Source organism: Ictalurus furcatus, chromosome 16 (assembly GCF_023375685.1).
Source record: "Ictalurus furcatus strain D&B chromosome 16, Billie_1.0, whole genome shotgun sequence".
NCBI lineage: Eukaryota > Metazoa > Chordata > Actinopteri > Siluriformes > Ictaluridae > Ictalurus > Ictalurus furcatus.
The window spans coordinates 2,049,908-2,070,412 of NC_071270.1; the positions used below are offsets into that span (position 1 = coordinate 2,049,908).

The window sequence follows — 20,505 nt, forward strand, 5'->3', positions numbered from 1 at the left end:
CTAGCTGGTGGGTTGGGTATGCTAAATTGTCCCTAGGTGCGAATAAGTGAGTGAATGGACGACCACAGTGCACCAGGGTAACATGTAAGATGAAACACTGATCGTTAGAGAAAGTGTAAGGTGTATAAAACAAAATCAGTCCGCTCGGTTTTGCACGTTGGCACTCCATTTCCCAGCATGCACCGCGCCCTTGCGACGTTTCTCACAGCTGACTGACGGATAAGGGGGGAGAGGGGGAGGGGAGGGGGGAGCGCCCAGCAGCCTAACGGGAGAGGCTGCCGGGGAGAGAGAGAGAGGGACAGCAGGACAGTCCGCGGAGGACAGTGCACGGATCTAGCGGAACCACAACCGGTGAGATTGGACCTCGCAAATTGGACCTCGCAAGTCACCCCGCCTCGACGCCGCCCTCTCTCTCTCTCTCTCTCTCTCTCATTCTCTCTCTCTCTCTCTCTCGTCGAGCCGAAGTGCGTGCGGCGCGCCTCCGGTGGCGCATACGCGCGTTCGTGTGGTGTGTCCGCGGTGCGTAACTCGCCGTGCCCGATGCCGAGCGATGGAGGAGGCGAGGCGGCGCTGCGCCAGTGCGAGCTCCTCCAGAACATGATCGACATCTCGCTGTCCAGCCTGCAGGGCCTGCGCACCAAGTGCGCCGCCAGCAACGACCTCACGCAGCATGAGATCCGCACGCTGGAGGTAACGCAGAAATAACGCACGCACGCACGCATGCATGCATGCATGCATGCACGCTCGCTCGCACGCACGCGCGGGGGGTATCAATGAGTACCTATAACTAGCCACCTTCCTTTCTTCCTTCCTTTCCTGCACGAGGCTCTCTGTTGCATTCTCCCTTTTTTTTTTTGGTGTGCACACACACTGCGTTTGTGGATGCTGCTGGCGCGCGCGCAAGATGGACCGTGCATCCTGAACGGTATAGACAGGAAAAAGATGCGTGTGCACTACATGCACGTGCACTGATGTACAGAAATAGCAACTACTGCACAAGGTTAAGTGAGGCTTTCCTTCCACAGAATCTGGGGATGCATGCATGCATGCATGCATGCACCAGCACCTTTTCATCATCATCCTCTTCTTCTTCTTCTTCTTCTTTTGTTTATTGATAAAACTGATATCAGAGCTCAGAACCCAACACTTATCCACTACTGAGTCTGGCATCCTAAAGAAAAAAAAGAAAGCCATTTCTCTGCATGCTCTTGTTGCCAAGTTTTGATCAACACCATAAGCAAGATGGATTCATATATGTATATATATATATATATATATATATATATATATATATATATACACACACACACACACACACACATACACATGCATTGTGTCAATCGGTACCACACTCATTTACAGCATCAAATACATTTGCTTTGTATTAAAGTGATCCAGGGCCAAAATCAGAACAAACGGTACATCCCTGCAAGCACGTAAACTCTGTATCATCATGCACTAATCCTTCGGTGAGAATTTTATCCTGAATCTTCATATGTGCAATTTTATGATTAAAAAAAATAATAATTCAGGCACTGTGTAGCACCAGACTGCGCACATCACAGTGCACCCCTGCAACATTCTGTCAGCGCTGTGTTTTTGCTCGTTGGCACAAGCATAAGCAGTATGAAACTGCAAGCATTTTTGGGAACATTGCGTCTGCAGTGTGTGTGTGTGTGTGTGTGTGTTTTTTATGCCACCTCAGAGCCAAGATACGAGCCGAAAAGGTTGTCCTGATTTGTAAGAATACATTGATAATGATAAGCGTTTCAGGACAGACGTGTAGGAGATCCTGTGAAGTGTCACGGCAGTTTGTGCACAAAGATGCATCCGTTTTTATTTATGAGATACAATGAAGGTTGTGCCATATACGTGTGTGTGTGTGTGTGTGTGTGTGGCCTATATATTGCATGCAGCATTTACTTCATTAGATTGATTTTTTAATAAATTTTCCATTTAAGTCCCGGTAAGTGAAGAGGGCTCCTGTGGTGAACATGTTATGAGCACGACAACCGATTGCATGTCGTCCGTGCATTAGCTTATACAGAGTACAGTCCTGCGAATGACGCTCATGCATGTCATCACGTGCATTATGGACTTCACTTTTAGCGAAACAAATCTTTCAAAGTAAGCTTTTTGAATAAGCATGAGTTGATTCAGGTGATTCATCACTCATCCAGAAATACTGTGTTTTGACTCCTCTGGTAGCCCACATTCTTCTATACGTTGTGTATATATCCTTTTTTTTTATGTCTAAGAACAAAACTTTTGCATGTAAAGTTCACTATCCAGTACAACGTAATTCTTTCTGAGTCTCAGGATCGCACCATCATAGTCAGAAAAGAGAGATTTTACTAAAACATGTTTCATGAATCAACGTATTGAATCATATAGTTCAAAAAGAGTCGATTCCTTTGTGATTCAGTAACACTTAATCCTATCCGTTGTAACGTGACCTTTACAAAAGATTAAATCCAAATTCAAACAAGTGACGGCGAAGTATCTACGTTTTCGTACCAAAACCCCTGACCTCAACCTGCGGAAGCTGACCCGTGTGAACTGTTACGGAACTTCACTGACTCATCCGTAGATGATGCCTCAGCAGTGGCTCTTTAGCAGTTATGTGAATTGACCTCGCGACCTTCTCATGACTTGCGCAGACTACCAGAATGGTCGTATTTCTTGAGTTTTCTGTATAAGATATTTTAAATTCATGCTTGACGGCCTCGTATCGTATACAAGTGACGCAAGACAGTGCACTAAAGACTGAAATGGTCGGAAAAAAAAAACGAAAGTGGCAGCGATGGCGTAACAGTTATGGGCTCGGACGCCCGGTGCGTGCCGTTTTCTCTCGCTGGGAAGTGGATTGAAAATTCTACCAAGGCCAGAAAACAGTGGGTTCAAAATGTCCGACATTACCACGGACCAGGCCTGAATTTCACCTCCTTCATAGAGAACAACAGAATCTGACACATATCTAGAAGAATTTGCAACAGTTGTTCTACTTTTTTTGTTGATTTTTGTAATACTGTTTCGATCCTAATGCTGTTCTGATAATCAGATACACGGTATATTGCGATATTGGACACTGAAACTATTTGGGAGTTACTATTAAACTAATCATGCGCAGTGTTTGACCTTTGAAATTATAACCTTGCCCATTAGTTGTACTCATATTGGGAGAATCGCAGAACTAGGGCGAAGCGATACGATGAGATAATATCGATACTGCAAATGTTTCTAGCGCTTGAATAATACTGACCAAGTGACTATGAGCTACGTGGTTCTGTAGGCGTTCTTTCATGATTTTTGAATGGTTTGGTTAGCAAGCCTAAATCTCACGAAACATATCATGTATTGTGTGAAATTCCCGAAGTATCGTGATATAATATTTCAGCCGTATCGGCGTATAATTATAGTACTGTATGATAATAAACCGTATTAGATCAGTAAAGTAGCACATGCACTTAAACATGGAGCAATTTTCTACATTTTCTCGTGTTATGAAACGGTAATCTCAGCACATGCCTACTCACTCTATTTTAGTACCACAAACTGAACGAACTGCTTTCAGTTCTGCTTCCTGTCAGGACAGGAAGTTTGGCCATGCTCCCCTATATCTGTAGTCCAAGGCCTTCTTTTAGACCCTTTCACAACACTTCCTGATGTGTCAGGGTCGTGACTGTTGAGGAATTGCCCAATCAGCTTCCTCTTTAAGTCTCTAAGTGTCTGTCCGGCCATTTTTGCCGATCGGGCCCTTTTCCTCTTTTGCTCTGCGGGCTAGTCGTAGTACAGCGTGACTGCAGGGTAGCTCTCGCTTCATTTACAGGTACAGACCTCGTTAGCATATGATGTGTGATTTGGTTATTTTTTTCTGTCTTGCCCGGGCAAACGGAAGCAGAATGCGGCGCCAGGTCTGATCAGTACTACATAATAGAAGTATGCCACACTATTCAGGTTTTCTTTTTCAAGGGTTGTGATTTTACCACTATCTGTTTCGACATACTTTACTGTTCTGATTCTGAGGTTGAAATTTGGAAACGTCCTCAACAAATGAGCAAACGAAATAAAAATCGTCGTCGGATGTGAAAATATGATGTCAAAATGTCCGGCAGTTATATATACTATACAGGTCATGACTGCAGTGAGTGTCTACAATAATAATATTCCGTATCAGCAGTCCAAAGCGGCAGGTAAAGCCGTCTCGGCCTCCCGTTAGGACTGAGAGAGTGGACACACTAGGGCCGTTCAGGGAGGACTGAGTGGAGCTCGTCGACTCTCGCTGAGTGTAACAGGCTCTAAACGGTCTGTTAATTCCTGCGTCGAATAAGCACAGCTGAAGTGGTTGTCACACTCCAGATGCCCTCCTCCCACCTGTCTCTCATCGCCACCTGCACTTCAGCGCAATCAAAAGAGGCTTGAACTCACATTAGATTCTCACCACAAAACCTTTTGTTATTCCACTTCAGGCCATTTTTTTTCCCCCCACACCGAGTTGTACTTGCCAGCGGACGATGGTGCTATGAGGCGGTGCTTCAGATTTTACACGCTCTCTCTCTCTGATTGCAGCCTGGCATCAGCCTCGCTCCCAGTTCTTTACTAGATGTCCCTCCTGTATTGGTCTAGCACAAAACATCTCCGTGGGGCTCCATCTCATGGGTTTTGTCGGATCCTCGAGCATATTTTGGGAAGTTGAAAAACATCTGATTTCGCTTGTTGGAACTAAACATGTTCATACAAAGCCTGCCAGCTTCTCCATTGTGTGCATTTCCCATGATGCATCCTACTCAAGTCTGTGCTCAGCCCGTGGACCATTTCAGCCTGAAGATGAGATGAAACGTATGAAAAATCATCGCTCCTGTATAACTATGCCACGATTTTAAAATTTGGATTAGATTGATATGATATGTGATAACGTAGCCATTTGCTTGTATCTATGGACCCACTGTTTGCCAATATCGGCTCAAACGGTTCAACTATGCGACTGTGTATTAATTGTCAGAGGCCTAGCTATGATAACAGAATGACCCCAAATCGTTATCTCTTTCATACAACGTTTTACATTCGAGATGTCAGTACTCTTTCCAGTAAAGTTGCTAGAGGTTAATAAATAAATGCTAACTTTATCGTTCCAAATAAATGCGTGTGTTTTATACAGCAGTTTGGAAGCAGTCTTATAATTGAACAAATTAAGAAAGTATCCAAATGGACATCTGAAATGATGCTCCATATGCCTTACAGTATCGTGAGTTTTAATTTTATATAGAATAAATACAGTATTACAATGCAGCACCAATGCAAGGATTAAATTCGGTTGAGGGCACTACATGGATTTTTAAAAAAAACAGATTTGAGCAGTTTATAAGAACAGTATTGAAATACTGTTGTCCCTGACGTTTGGCTCTTACACAAGTATATACTAAGAGTATAGAAATATAATAACGATATATAAGAGCCATGATTGTTTTGCTGTTACAATAACGCCAGTTCAGTGTGGGAGTTTATGGAGGAGTCGTGTGAGCCGGTTCCTGTAGGGAGGACGTTGCTTTGTGTCTCGATGCGTCTCTGAAAACCGACTTCCTCCAACGCAGACAAACAAAGAGATGCAATTAGACTTTTTTAAGAAGCAGGGGGAACAGAAACTTAGCAGCATTTGCCGATTTCACCCATATGGGCCCTTGCTTTGGAAAAAGCGTGTTGCAGAGCGCCGTGCTATTATGGCTGCTTCTATATTTGGCTCGTCTTTCGTCCCCCTGCCTGGTGTTTTCAGGGGTTGATTGTTAAATAAGAAAATGACGTGTGATGCGCGAAGAGGCCGGATGAGAGGGGGAGGAAAGGGGAGGGGATTGAGAGGAGAAGAAACCAACCAGATGTTTAAAAGGGATGGGTCTCCCAGCAGGCTGTGTGTGTTTTCAGGGAAAGGAAGGAGGGGGTACAGCAGAGCAGGTGATTGCAGTAACAACATCCCCCCCAATACACAGCCCTCCCTCTTTTCCTTCTGTGAGGAGATCTATTTTTTCCCCCTGCCATGCTATATTGGACTCGCGCTGCTGCGGATGGATAAATTGGGAGAGGGCTGCGTTATCAAAGTGAGCTTATTTTTTTTTTTGCAGTTGCTCCACCGCGTCTGTGCCAAATTCGGGTTGTAAGATCAGCTCTGTCGGCCGTCTTCAATCTGCGTGGCGAGAAGGTCGTGTTCGGGAAAGAGTTCAAACCCTAGGCCTGCTGCAGAGCAACAGGGAAGGGATTCATCCATATGTCAAGTCATTTACAGGATGAAGACCAAGCGGCTTTGTGTAGGAGTTATTAGAGCATAAAGTCTGGCAGTGTGATATTAGGAGACCCCTGATTAGTGGAAGCCCCTTCAGCGACGCCCACACACTCCCTACTGTGATGACTATACCGATAGAAAAGTCAACTGTCGCTTCAGACCATGTCCTTCTCAGTAGGATGGGGTCATGCTTCAAAACAAGCACTACTAAAATGCAATATTGTAACTGCCCACTGTTCTTCAGAAAAATCCTCCACGTCCTACATCCTCTGCATATTTGGGCCCTTTCCAACAGCGGCTATGTGATGTTGAGATCCATCTTTTCACACTGACGACAACTGAGGGACTCAGAGACATCTATTGCAAAAAATGCAAACATTCACTCATGCTCAAGAAGGCAGCACGCTACATTAAGAGCCAGGGAGGGAGGGGGGGGGGTGTAAACTTTTGGGTAAATCGCTATTATTTTGTTTGTTTAAAGATCATATTTTTTCATTTAGTACCGCCCTTCAGAAGCTAGCTAAAATATGACCTCAACTGTAAACGTGGATGTGGTGAAGTTTCATGTAATGAGTCAGTTATTAAACATGTATTGAAGGAGTCTCCAGTGTCAGACTCAATTAATTTGCTGGGAAGACCTATTGTCGCTCTGGCCGTTGTTGTATAGCAATATTTAGTTTGGTTTGTGTAGCTGACGTGGACTTTTTCTTCTTTGTTATCGTCACACACGTTCCACGAAACAGGCGCGGTTTCATAGCGTCTCCTTGGGATGTTCCAGAGCATCTCATTTGTTATTCAAAGCGCTCGTCTCGCACCTCACATCAGTGTAGCTTTATTATTTTAAGTGGCTCACCAACAGCGAACAAGGTGGCTTTTTGTCCTCATGAACAATTGACAAGCAGGTAAATTGTGATTTTTGCTGATTTATTAGCTGTGCGGCGCTAATAATTCGTCCTCACCTGAGCCCGTTTAGTCAGCAGCGATCCTGTCACAAATATTTAGTTCTGATCAACTAGCCATCGGGGCTATCGAATCTTTGCTAACACAGACAGGACACCTTCTCCCAAAGCCTCAAACCTCAATCCACCACGTTCCTTCGGATTGTTGAGCGTTTGCCTTTCACGGCACTGGCATCATGGTCGCGTCACACAGGAGAAGATCGATTTCGTTTCAGTCGTCAAAAACTAGCATCACTTCGCTAGCACAGTTCTGTTGTTGTGATCTCGCTGTAACATTCCTGTTCACTTTCCAGCGCCTTGTGAAAGTCTAAAGACGGTACAAATTGTCGGTCTCAAAACTGAATTCGTTAATAAATTGTATAGTAAAATAAAATGTAAAAAAAATATATATATCTATAGTACTGTTGGTTACGTTCGCGCGTTAAAATCAGGTATGCTAGCATCACTGGCATTTAAAAAAAAACAAAATTTATATTTAATATTTGCATTTAATCATAGTACTATGGTTTATCTCTGCGTAAGAGTAATGTATGCGTTCTTGGAAGTTTTGTTTTAAGTCGTAGTAAGCGATCTGATGACTGAAATTGCTAATAAACATGCTAATCAGAAACACTGACTTATCGCTAGTATTTGAACCTGTTTTTCATGGTTGTAGTATATATATATATTTATTTTTTGAAATTACTAAAAAATGATTTCTGTCTGTCTCATTAAGCAGCATTTAAAGTGAAAATGGAAAAACACTTTCAGTGTGATTTGTTTACTAGCAGACGCTTGCTAGCTTTTCAGCTCGGATAAAAACACTATATTACCTTATATTTCAAGATACTGGATTTTTTATTTCCATGAGCTGTAAGCCGTGACTTTTGTCCTCGTTTCTTTTTCGATCTTGTGAAGAATTACGGGGTTGGCTTTGTTGAAAATGTCACATGCAGTGTAAGGCTGATTTAATGCTAACTCCTCGATCAGACTTATCGTGAATTATTGTGAATTATGGTGAATGAACCACTATCATTTCATTGGTCATCGATATCTCAATATATCGTCTAACTGATTTATCGGCACATGTCTAATGATCAAAGAGTTTGATCATTTCCGCATTAAAAAAAAAAAAAACAGCACCACTGAAATGCTCCTATTTGATGCCAGGTCGGTTTTTAGCCTCCCTGCAGCTCCGATGAGCCGGGCGTGGCCGTGCCCTTTAGCCGTCCGTCATGTGTGCGGACGTCAAGGACGCGTTGCCATGGTAGCGTCGCGCGTGTGTTTACCTCCTTCTGCACGGGCAGCACGATGTTGCCATAACACACGGATCCAGTGACGCAACTCTTCAGCTCTGCCTTTTTGTTCTCGATTAGCAAGTGTACATTCCCACCCCCGTTCAAATCCAACTGTGCTTTAACTCGAAGGGTCCTGTAGTGGATTGTAGTGTTTACACAGATTAAAAAAAAAAAAGGGGGATGTGTATGATGAATCTCAGGACTTGCAGAGGATAGTTATAGATTTTGTTGTTGTTGTTGTTGTTGTTTTTCTTTCGTCTCACCACTTAAACAGATCTTAAATTATGCCAATGGCTAAGCTCAGGCATGACGATCAGGCTCTCATGGAGGTGTGTGTCTTATACAGGTGGTGTGAACATTGAGCTGATCTTCTGGAGACGTTTTCTGTCTGTGGGAAAATCCCACTCTGGGGGGAAAAAAAAAAAAAAAAACGCCACCAAAGGCCCCTGGGTTGAGGTTGCTAGGAAACCTAACGTCACACTTGCACCAACATATTGTTCTCTGCGCTGGCTGTGTGATCCCCAAACTACCTGCAGTGTGTGTGTGTGTGTGTGTGTGTGTGTTCAAGACACTCAAGACCTTGACTGTCCATGCAACAGGACAACTCAACACCAAAATGGAGACTCTGTAGAAAAAAAGGTTTAATTAATTTGGATGACGTGGGTCATAATATGAAGCGGAGGGATGGGGGAGGGGGGTTTAAGAGGACTATTTTCGGCTACTGTTGGCTCAGAAGGACCGGTTTGCACCCTTTATCGAATGCTAAACAGGGAGAATAAAATGAGATGCTGCTGAGAGATGCTAGTGAAGCTAGAATGCATAAGTAGCTAATTTGGCGACCTCACACTGTGTAGAGCGGCAGCTAGTCATTCTCTGTCTTCAGCGTAGATGTTGCTAGCTCAACGTTAACTGTAATAGATCGTTTACATTTAGCTTTTTTATATATATATATATATATATATTTGAAAAGGTTCAACGATGTATAGCTGGGAACCTGATGTTCTTGTTTGCGTGGTTTGACTAGACACCGGGTCTTCAACTCCGCCGGGCCTCTATTGTAAAACCCAAAAAAAAAAACCCCAACAAAACATGAATCCGTCTTCTTCACGTCCTGCATTGGCCAAACCCCAAAGTCAACGTTAGCGGAGATAGGCTGTGAGAAAACAAGAGGAGGTAGAACTGGGTGTTGTTTTGCTTTCTTTGGAGCCGCGAGCTGGTTTGACCGCAGCCCACCGTGACCCATGACCGTGGGGGAGGATTTGTATCTCTCTGACATGTTGACTTAAAGGTTCAGTACTCCTGTCATTGTATTTGGCGTCATTCAAATGTTTGAACTTTGGCTGGAAAAAGTCCAAAGATGAAGCGTCAGCGTGAACGGAGGAGGAGGTTGTTTACTGTTCTGGCCACCTGCAGGTCCGTGTGAGGAGATTAAGCTACACGAAGCCTCTTAAATGTTGGCAGTTAACTCGAGGCCTTCTTCTTCACTCATATACACGTTCCTCAATATGCCTGTATTCACAGATTTTGTAAGCGAGCCATAACTGTGATGGTGAGATGCTCTTGACCTTGTCGTTCAGTACTTCAGCGGCGTAGCGTTGCTCATTTGTTAGCAAAGTGAAAAGCTCGTGAACAAAAATATCCCGCTTTTCAATTTGTCACACATTTCGCCTTTCATCCTTTACGCTGACTGGAACGAAAAGGAAATGAATCTTTTTCGTTCAAGGCCATGAATATCCTGCACAAGATTAGCATTTAGCAACTAGATTATTAGCTATGCTAGTTTGTTCATGAGCTCTGCTCTCAGCGCAAGTTCCTTTCCGTTACCTGACACTCCACGTGCTTTTTCTTTTCTGACAGGTCCTTGGTATTAGCGCTCGCTTCTTTTGTTAGCCGTCGAGCCACCGTAGGCTCACACCCAAGGACGAGAACTTCTCCTTCGCAGGTCTGGATTGAAAGTGTAGCATGAGCGCGAATGATCTGTAAAAGGCACTTGACTCGGTTTTTTATTTTGACACTCTTGAAAAACGCCTAATGAGGAACTGGTTTCTTTAATAGAGCGCAGGCCTTCTCACCAACTAGGTTTTGTTTTTTGTTTTTTTTTCCAATTCAATTCATTTTCAATTCAATAAAACATTTAACATTAAAGAGTACAACGATTAAATGAAAAAAAATGAATAATGCCACCGTGGTTGCGTGATTCAGCAGCGTATAACGAGACAAAAGATGTACATTTGGAATGTAGCACCATTAAACATGGCGAAGCTTTCACTTGCGTGACTCATACTGTAGGGGGCGTGTCTGAAGTACAGAGCTTTTCTTATTCATACTGCTGCTAAACACGCTTAGAGGAGAGCATTAACTGCCGTCATAGCTGTGCATAAGCTAACACACACTCATGATTGGCTTTCCAATCCCACGCATGCCACGTACGCCGTGCTATCGCCAAGATTCAAACCGCGAAAGCTCAGAAGAGTTTTTAGTGGTAAAAACTTGTAAATTCACTTAGCGTTTGTTGCAAACGTTGACGCTAAAGCGGTTTCCCTATCCGTTTGATCTGATGTTTTCTACTAGGGAAAATGCTCTCATATCCAGCTGTGTGTATGGTGGAAGAAGGTTCTAGAGACAGTGTGATGAGTTTGGATTTTTGTCTCCATGATGGCGTGATGGACCAAGCCTGGCTGGAAGCCCCTGGGCGCTGGCGTCCGAATCCGCGCTGCGCTCATTAAGGCTGGGATTAGAGGAGGCTGGCTGGCAGGTGGGTGGAGGTGTGAAAAGGATGACTGGCTTTATGGCCGCCAGCCTCCTGGTAATAGAGCTTGAGCGTGCGTCAGCGATGTGCCTGCCTGGTCTCCTTCTGAAAGGACCCGTCTCAGCAGGCCAGTCTTCGTCCTCCTGTTCTTCCTCCTCCTCCTCCCGTTCCTTAATGCCCCCCCGTTTAACCCCTCCACCCCTCGTCCTCCCTGCGTCATCAGCTGCTGCAGCTCGGCTGAGACGTCTGCACAACCTGTCCTCGTTAAAAAACGCGGCGAGGGAGGGTCAAACACCCCCATCCCCCCGTGGTACATTTTCATTTTACAGTTAACAGATTGTTCAATTTACTCTTTTAAAAAAAAAAAAAAAAAAAAAATTATAATCACATAACCCAAGATTTTGGCAATACATGTACTATTATCTGTGCAGCCACTAAAGCATGCTGAAATTGACAGAGAAAGAGAGAGAGAGAGAGAGAGCGAGAGAGAGAGAAATGAATAAAGAGAAAAGAGACGTATGCAAAAGTTTGTGCACCCATGTTCAAATTGTATGTTTTGTTCATTTTCTAACTTTCTGAATTTTGGTGCGCAATTACTATTTACTAGTTGATCAAATGATCAGATAGCAAGACAACCAGTTGTAACAAAAGGTGTGCGCAAAAGTTTTGGCACCCATCCAGTCGCTGGCCGAACCACCAGTCTCGTAATTTAATTCTGTAAAAGATCTCTGAACAGAATTACAATGGTTTGTATACAGGTGCCAACATTTCTGCACACAACCGTAGATGCTCCTTTATCTAAAGAAATTGAGCCAGATATCAGATCTCTGTCTCTCTCTGTGTGTCTCTCTCTCTCTCGCTCTCTCTTGCTCTGGTCAGCACTCTTGCCTCTCTGGAAAATTCCTCTTGTGCTGGCCGGCGCTGTTTTGTTTGCAAAGGAATCGGAGGGGAGCTGCCTCACAGAACGCTCCCTCCCATGTCGCGTTTTGTTATTCAAAAAGATCCTGACACGCCGCCAGGGTAGGGAGGTAGGAACCAAAAAAAAAGCATCCTGCAAATCTCGAGGCAGATAGATAGAGGCCTGGAGGAGAGAATCGCCATGAGGAAGCCAGGCCTGACGCAGCCATGTGTTCACCTCACTGTGAACTCGAGAGTGCTGATGTCACTCGCTGCGACGCTCTGATGACACCCGGTTGCCATGGCAGCAGCGCAGACGCCCCCGAGAGGAGGTATGCTTGCTGTGCGCTTCCATATAATAACAGCTATTTATATCTGTTTGACGGGCCTGTTTGCTGGAGGGGAAATAAGCAGGAATTGTGGGGGAGAGATTCAGTCAGATGGCATGCTCACTGCACCGGGGCATAGAGCCAAGTGAAGTGGCATGATGTAGATTAGATATAATCATGCAACGGGCTTGATTTGGAGCCGTTGTTTTTTTTTACATTTACATTTATTCATTCGGCAGATGGTTTTATCCAAAGCGACTTAGAAGCGAGGCAGAATCCGATCCAATTATAGAGCTTGCATAAGCACATAATTGAGGGTTAAGAGTGTTGATCAAAGGCCCAACAGAGGCTCTCTGAGAGCTACAAACCTTCCAGTGACAAGCCAAGACCTTAACCACTGAGCTCAAATTTAGCCCATTTTCCCCCGTCACCGAGTCAATCAATCAGAACATGTTTGTTGTCTGGAATTCGCTTCTCCTATTTTTCATCAGCGCTACAAAGCTAATCTAGCTAATGTCTTGTTTACCCACAATCTCAGCCTTAAACCACATCCAGTTCTTCAGCGATGTCTCGCAGATGTGCCGATGTCGTTTAGTGTTTTCGACACGACTCCCATTTGCCAATTACCAACCATCTCCCCCATCACACGACAGCTAAAGTGTGAAGACTAGCATGTGCTGAGGAAAGAACTATCTGCCCTCTTCCACATACACAAGCTTACAGACTTAGTCGATTGGGTGGTGTCGCTGTGATTGGCAGGGGAGAGAGAAATCCCGTCCTTTCCACCAAAAAGCACGGCTGATTTTTGCTTTCTTGACTGCTGGTCATGGATGGCTACAACAGGGTAACTCTGGATCCCAGAATCACTTTTTGAATCGACGTTGTATCAGAACATCCCGGAGATTGTGAGTATGTACCTTATTGGTCATCTTTGGGCACGTAAAAGAGTTTAGGTTTCGATGGAACCACCTTTGACCTACCATTGAACCTACTTTTATTGTGTATTTTTAGATCTGATGTGTTGATTAAGAATAACCCAAAAAAAAAAAAAACAGACTTTCTTGCATTGCAACATGCAGCGTTTTATTTTTGGCGTCCTCATGGACACTGTTTTGCGTTCTGACCTCGAACAATGGTTCACACAAATACCTTAATACGCCTGTGTATAATTAGCTCCAGCTCATTAACGCTGTGGCAATTATCCTTTCGCTTGCCCACTGAGCGTGAATGTTTGTGTGGCACGACAAAGAGGGAAAAGAAAGACCGTAAAGGCCCGTTACGTAAGAACGTCTCTGCAACGGCATGTCCGAGGCTCTCGGGATTCGTGAGCTGTGGTGGATAGGGGTATCAGAAGCGTTCCGCAATCTCAGCAGAATATTATATGATGGGTAAACCCTGGCCCAGATCCTGAGTCAGCTCTTACGCACTCCAGTCCCGCGTCTCCTTGGCAAGACAGTGGAATGAGTTTCGCATCGTTGCGTGTTTATAGACAGCTATGAACATGCAGAGATGATTAGTTGATTGTGTGATTCGAAGAAATGATAGGTACTGCAAAAAAAAAAATGGACATTTTATGCAAATAGAGGTGGACAGTACTGAAAAATATATCATGAAACTTGACATTTTAACAGTGCTTGATGTGTATCATGATATTTACAGTCCCTCCAGGATTTAGAGATTTTGCGATCGCGGAAATGAATGCAAACTCGAGCGATATTCGGAGGAGCTTGACATTTTTCAAAATTTCCGCAATTTTACCGCAGATTTGGGGCAAGACGCGCCATGTGACATCATCACAGCGCGCGTGCAGCCAAAGCCCTCTTCGATGCACATGAGTACAGCTAAATGGTCTCATTTCCCAACGCGTGCAAGACAATTCTGTGCGATTTCGCCGATTCAAGTAGTTTTCCGCAAAAATAAAGCGCGAAAAACTCCGCAAGAATTTTAGCATTCATTTTTACCCCAAGTGTTTAATTCCTCACAAAATCCACGTTACTGTTAATGTATCACTAGTACAAAGCAGATGCACTTATGATGATTGACGTTCGGTTTACATGTTGAATAAATAATAAACAGCTGCAATAAAGAGGTGGATTCCATTCAGGACGATTTCAAATGATTGATATGAACTATGAAACAGTTCCACCCACTGCCTTGAGTGCAGATAAACAGATTAGTTTATTGAGATTTACTAACATGATGTGATTGAATTTATGCTCGTTTATGTTTGCTTGTGTCTAGTCATGGATAGAATAAAGACTGGATAATGCAAGTGTATATAATAATCTGGTTGTGTGTGGGGTTTTTTTTTTGTTTTTGTTTTTTTTTACCACTGTTGAAGTGTGAATGGCTTGTTAATGTTAACTAATGCTGTGAATGAATCGAATACAAAATGTTAACACTTTGTTTACCGGCTCTGAAGTTATTCTTCTTACATAATGTCAACGCGAGTTGCCAAAGTCAGATTTCTCAAAAACGGACACATCTCGGCCTGTAAAATGCATTCTGACCCATGTGATTACTGTCGTAAATTAGTAATGACTTCCACATATGTGTCCAAATGCAAAAAAACAAAAAAAACAAAGAAAAACCCAGCTGTAAGAATTTCTTTCCCTTGCTAACTCGCCCCTCCCTCCTGCATCTGGTTCTCTGTCGCCCCCTGTAGGTGAAGCTCATGAAGTACATCTGCAAGCAGCTGCAGTGCAAGCTGAAGGTTCCGGAGACAGAGCGACCGCAGGCCCTGGACACGTACCCGCACCTGGGGGACTGGCTACGCACCGTCAGCCTGAGAGCCGAGCTCATAGAGGTGACATACGAACACGCAGCGTTAGGGATGTGGAAATCCGGAGTTTTGCGATTGTAATGATTGATTCTGGCTTCGGTTTCGATACAGATTTTGAAGTGCACTATCAATGTGATCCTCTGGTTTCTAAATGAGCCAGCACTGTCCGTCACATTTCCAGCTGAAACTCAGTGCATGCGCCTCGGGTTTATCAGGAGTTTACGAGATCATGCAAATGGCACGTGCTGGTGTTAGTATTACCAACACCCACTTAATGACTTCTCAGACAGAACAGAACCTCTTAGTCTGAGTGTTTCAGAGCTTAGTCAGCTTAGCGCAAAGAGCTAACTCAAATCAGTGACTCGTAAGGCGAGTTGCCATGCACGTGCCCCATCATGGTGTCACACGACCTCACAGACATGGTCGTATAACGCCAGTGTGCCCTGTGTGACTTTAAAAGATCAGACTGCGGTACTGAAGTGAGTAACTGACTTATAACTTCGGAGGTTTTTCTGTAGCTCCCCTTGCTAATACATGGCCCTAAGGGTGTGCAAACTTTCCACACACTTATATGTCCATATGTGTTCGGAGTTAGTCTTTGTATATCATTTGTATTTGGCCTGATTTCTGACTAGCACTTGTAGCACTTCTGAGTCCTAGCACTTAACACTTACTTTCCCTCTCTTGTGTGTGTGTGTGTGTGTGTGTGTGTGTGTGTGTGTGTGTGTGTGTATGCGTGTAGTTATGTCTCTCTTTGTTCTTCCTACAACTGTTTCTCCACAGTTGGTGTAAATTCAGTCTAGCATCACTTTCGGCTGCTTCGACGGCTCTCTGACTTTGCCAAATGAATACAATGCACAAATGTTCTGTACCAGAGGAAGGAAATGATCAAATCCTGAAAAAAAAAAAAAAACCCAACTGCTTTCGACACCAAAACATAATTTTGCTGGCTCAGAGGGATATTATATTTTAGTTAGGACAATAAACCAGGCACTTTAGTTTATAGGACAGTTACATTATGGCCTAGTAGTCTTAGTATTATTATCAGTAGCGGTGTTCATAGTATTCAGGGTTGTATTAGTAATATTGTAGTATTAGTATTAGTATAGGTAGTAGAGTTAATAGTATTAGCAGTAATATTTTTTTATTATTATTAATATTACTAGTAGTAATAAGTAGTAATAATAACTTGTTAGCAGTAGTAGTAATAGTAGCAACAGCAATAATAGTAGTAATCATATTAATATTAGTAATAGTATAGTAGTAGTAATAATAGTAATACTAGTAGTAATGATAGTAGTAGTAATAGTAGTAGTGGTAGCAGTAATAATAATAATAATAATATGAGTAGCAGTAATAAAAGTAATAATAATAGTAGTAATAATAATAGTAGTAGTAATAAAATACTACTACTACTACTAATAATAATAATAGTAATAGTAGTAATTATAATAATATAATAATAATAGGTGTAATAATAGTAGTAATAATATTAATAATAGTAGTAATAGTAGTGAAATTGATGGTCATTAAATATGTTATCTGTACGTGGGCATGAACTCTTAGAAAAATTCCTAAGATAATTTGTTTATTATTATTAATACAGTAACACTGCGGTATTTATTGTTACAGGCATTCAGTGTATTATCAGAGCAACAAAATAGAATATAAAAGCCATAATATATCCGGCACTCTGTACAGATTGAAGTTGTGGATAGTTAGTTATATTTACATACACGTATGTGAGCCTGTGTTAATAAACCAACGCTCCAGGAGCTTTGGTGTGACCGTCTCCTCTCGTCCTCTCGTACAGGTCCATAATGAGGTAATCGGATCATCGACTAGGCTTAATTAGTATAAGAGGTCATGTGATGTGGGGATTTGAAGAGGGAACAAGAGAGGAATTCATTTGCATTAAGCCTCTCAGAGAGGTTGTGATGAGGCACTCGACTCGGCGTTATCATCCTGCCACACGCCAAACGATATGTTAACGGTATTTCATCAAAATATCTGTCTCAACCAGGATAGTCAGTACTTACAAATTTGAACTTACCATCCATATAATTTCTAGCTTTCAAGTTCAATTCCCATTTCATATTTAGGGAGGAATGGCCAGGTGTATGGAATGATACCAAACTGTGCTAATGTCATGTTATAGATGACAGTAGGTCCCACTGTGCCCTAAACTGGATGTTGTTTGGGGCCGAAAGTCAGCATTGTATGGTAATATTTGGTGTAAAACAATTCTACCTGAGCCATTTCTAAATATCATGTCCACTTTACATAAACAGTCTTGCTTAGGAAATGAAACAAACTATTTTTTAGGCCCGAAATCAATAGCTCAAATGAATCAAATAATTTAAACAACACAAAGCCATAAGTCGTTAACTGAAATGACTCAAATAATTAAAATGACTCAAATCCCAAAATCAATGATTCAAAGTCCAAAGTATATAACTCAAATGATTCAAAGTCCAAAATATATAACTCAAGTATATAACTCAAAGGATTTAAAGTCCAAAATATATAACTCAAATGAGTCAAAGTCCAAAATATATAACTCAAATGATTCAGAGTCCAAAATATATAACTCAAATGAGTCAAAGTCCAAAATATATAACTCACATGAGTCAAAGTCCAAAATATATAACTCAAGTATATAACTCAAATGATTTAAAGTCCAAAATATATAACTCAAATGAGTCAAAGTCCAAAATATATAACTCAAATGATTCAGAGTCCAAAATATATAACTCAAATGAGTCAAAGTCCAAAATATATAACTCAAGTATATAACTCAAATGATTCAGAGTCCAAAATATATAACTCAAATGAGTCAAAGTCCAAAATATATAACTCAAATGACTCAAAGTCCAAAATATATAACTCAAATGATTCAATGTACAAAATATATAACTCAAATGACTCAGAGTCTACAATCTATAACTGAAATGGGTTAAAGTTCAAAATCAATAACTCAAATGACTTAAATCATCCATTATTATGAGTTTCTGTGTGTGTGTGTGTGTGTGTGTGTGTGTGTGTGTGTGTGTGTGTGTCCATCTGAACTAATTTAATGCGTATTAGCATTAATAAAGCCAGCTGGATCACATGACTATCACAGCCTGATTGACAGTGTATAAACTCTATCTGTATACAGTGTGTTCACACTAGAGAGCGTGAACACACTGTACAGAGTGTGTATGTGTGAGTATGTGTGTGTATGTGTGTGTGTGTGTGTGTGTGTGGGTGAGTGTTTGCACTGTGGATTCTCTCACCAACCCTGCTGTCTCTCCTGTTCTCCCCACGTCTCATGCCGCGTAGGCGCTGCCTGTGAAGTTGTCGTTGGATGCCTTGCTGCAGATGCCCGGCGCTCAGGTGCGAGAGACCATGAGGAGCCTGGGAGCCACTGTGGAGGAGTGCGTTCGACTCTGCGCCGCCCTTTCTTGCTTAAAGAGCGCCACCGAATCAGGTGGGTGTCCTGTTTGGTCTGGCAGCCCGCTCCAAATAGCAGGAGTCTAATTTTAATTTGGAAATGAGAAACTCCCAGATGTAAGAAGTAGACAGAACATTTGGCTTGGTAAACCATCACAAGAGCATTTTTTGCAAAGGATAAAGAATATATAATGTAGAAAGCATGGACAGGCATTTGTACCACAGAACTGTTGAATTCATGAATCTGATTGGTCAGAAGGTGTTGATTAATTTTCTGACAGTAGTTCCGGCTGTTGTGGGGTTTTTTTGTTCTCAGGAGAATGTGGTGAGGACGGAGGCTGCTGGTTTTCTGAGCCCACTCGACGGGACAGTGGAGGTCTCACCCCAGCGGACCAGATCCCTTTACTTGGAAGTCTAACACGCCCTCATAGCCCCTCCCCTCTTGCCCGGCCTCCTACCACGCCCACCACACCCACCGTGCCCACCACACCCCTCATCCCATGCCTTCACTCACGCCATTTTCCGCCCAACCCCGAGGCCCACATCTACCACGGCTATGCCGAGAGCTTGACAGACCCGAGTCCATATTACTCATCCTGGCCTCTCCGTGTCCATGGACACTCCTCCACCCCACCCATAACTCCGCCCTCAAAGAGGAGGCACCGCCTGAAGCCACCCTGCACGCCACCGCCACCCTCACGCAAGGTACTCCACATCCTGCCCAACATCACCCTGACACGCAGCAAGAGCCACGAGAGCCAATTGGGCAACCGTATCGAGGACACACCCACCAACAAGTAGGTCATTTCCTGTTTTGCCAGGCAGGGCTTTAAATGATTCAACAATTGAATATTGTTTTAAATAATTTTAGATGTTATACATACTTTGAGGTGGTAGGCATATGGCAATAATCATTTATACGACATATATCTTGATATTTATTACACACAATACTGTAATCAAGGACATTTAAAAATATCATCACCCCTGTTCCAGTCCATTAGCGAGGTAGGAAAAAGACAGTTGTCTTTTAATGTCCGGTTTCCTATTGTGTGCAGACAATTTCATAGTTCTGTTCACCAGTCAAGTGCTCCATGAGTTTGTGTGTGTGTGTGTGTTTGTGTGTGTGAGAGAGAGAGAGAGAGAGAGAGAGCGAGAAAGAGAATATGCATATAAACGGTATTTGTGTGTAAGGCCCAGACTAATCCCCTACTGATTTTCTGAGATTGGGAAAAATGTCACAACAGGATACACATTGAAGGCCCAGTGTTCAAAAGAGGGCAAGTCAGGGAAACTCTCTCTCTCTCTCTCTCTCTCTCTTTCTCTCTCAGTCTCTCTCTCACACACACACACACACACACACACACGCACAGACTAGTATTGCTACGTCAGTGGCGTACATCAATTGACTTCTGTATTACCCAATGTCTAAGTAATGCTATTCTAACCCTAACCTCAGTACCCTTAAGCTCAGTACCCTTGATCACAGTATCTCTAACCCATTCTTCCCTAACCCACCTAAATCCTAACTTTATCCTCAATACTTCTAACGTCAGTACCTTTAACCCCACGCCTTAATCTCAGTACCCCTAACCCCAGACACTCATGTTTTGGTTTATGTTCTAGTCTTGTCTCTGTCCTGTCATTGGTTTGTTTTCTGGTTGTGTTCACCTGCTCTATGTTAGTCCTATTGATAGACTATATATACATATCCTGTTGTCCCAACGTATCGTCATAATTATGTTGGTATGGCTGTTTAGTCCGAGTCTTGTGTTCTTGTTTCCATTTCTGTTTTGGTTTGAGGAC

At 42.8% G+C, this 20,505-nt stretch overlaps 1 protein-coding gene across 3 annotated transcripts in view; it reads left to right on the forward strand.

The window, feature by feature from the left end:
• Window positions 1-285: 285 nt before the first annotated feature.
• ksr1a (kinase suppressor of ras 1a) overlaps window positions 286-20,505 on the forward strand; it is a 32,338-nt gene continuing 12,118 nt past the window's right edge. For all 3 annotated transcript variants that reach the window (XM_053644836.1, XM_053644837.1, XM_053644838.1), the window contains exons 1-4: window positions 286-690; window positions 15,148-15,288; window positions 18,589-18,736; window positions 19,016-19,496. In XM_053644836.1, the coding sequence (XP_053500811.1) occupies window positions 541-690; window positions 15,148-15,288; window positions 18,589-18,736; window positions 19,016-19,496 (920 nt within the window). In that variant the 5' untranslated portion in view covers window positions 286-540. The remainder of the gene's footprint in view (window positions 691-15,147; window positions 15,289-18,588; window positions 18,737-19,015; window positions 19,497-20,505) is intronic.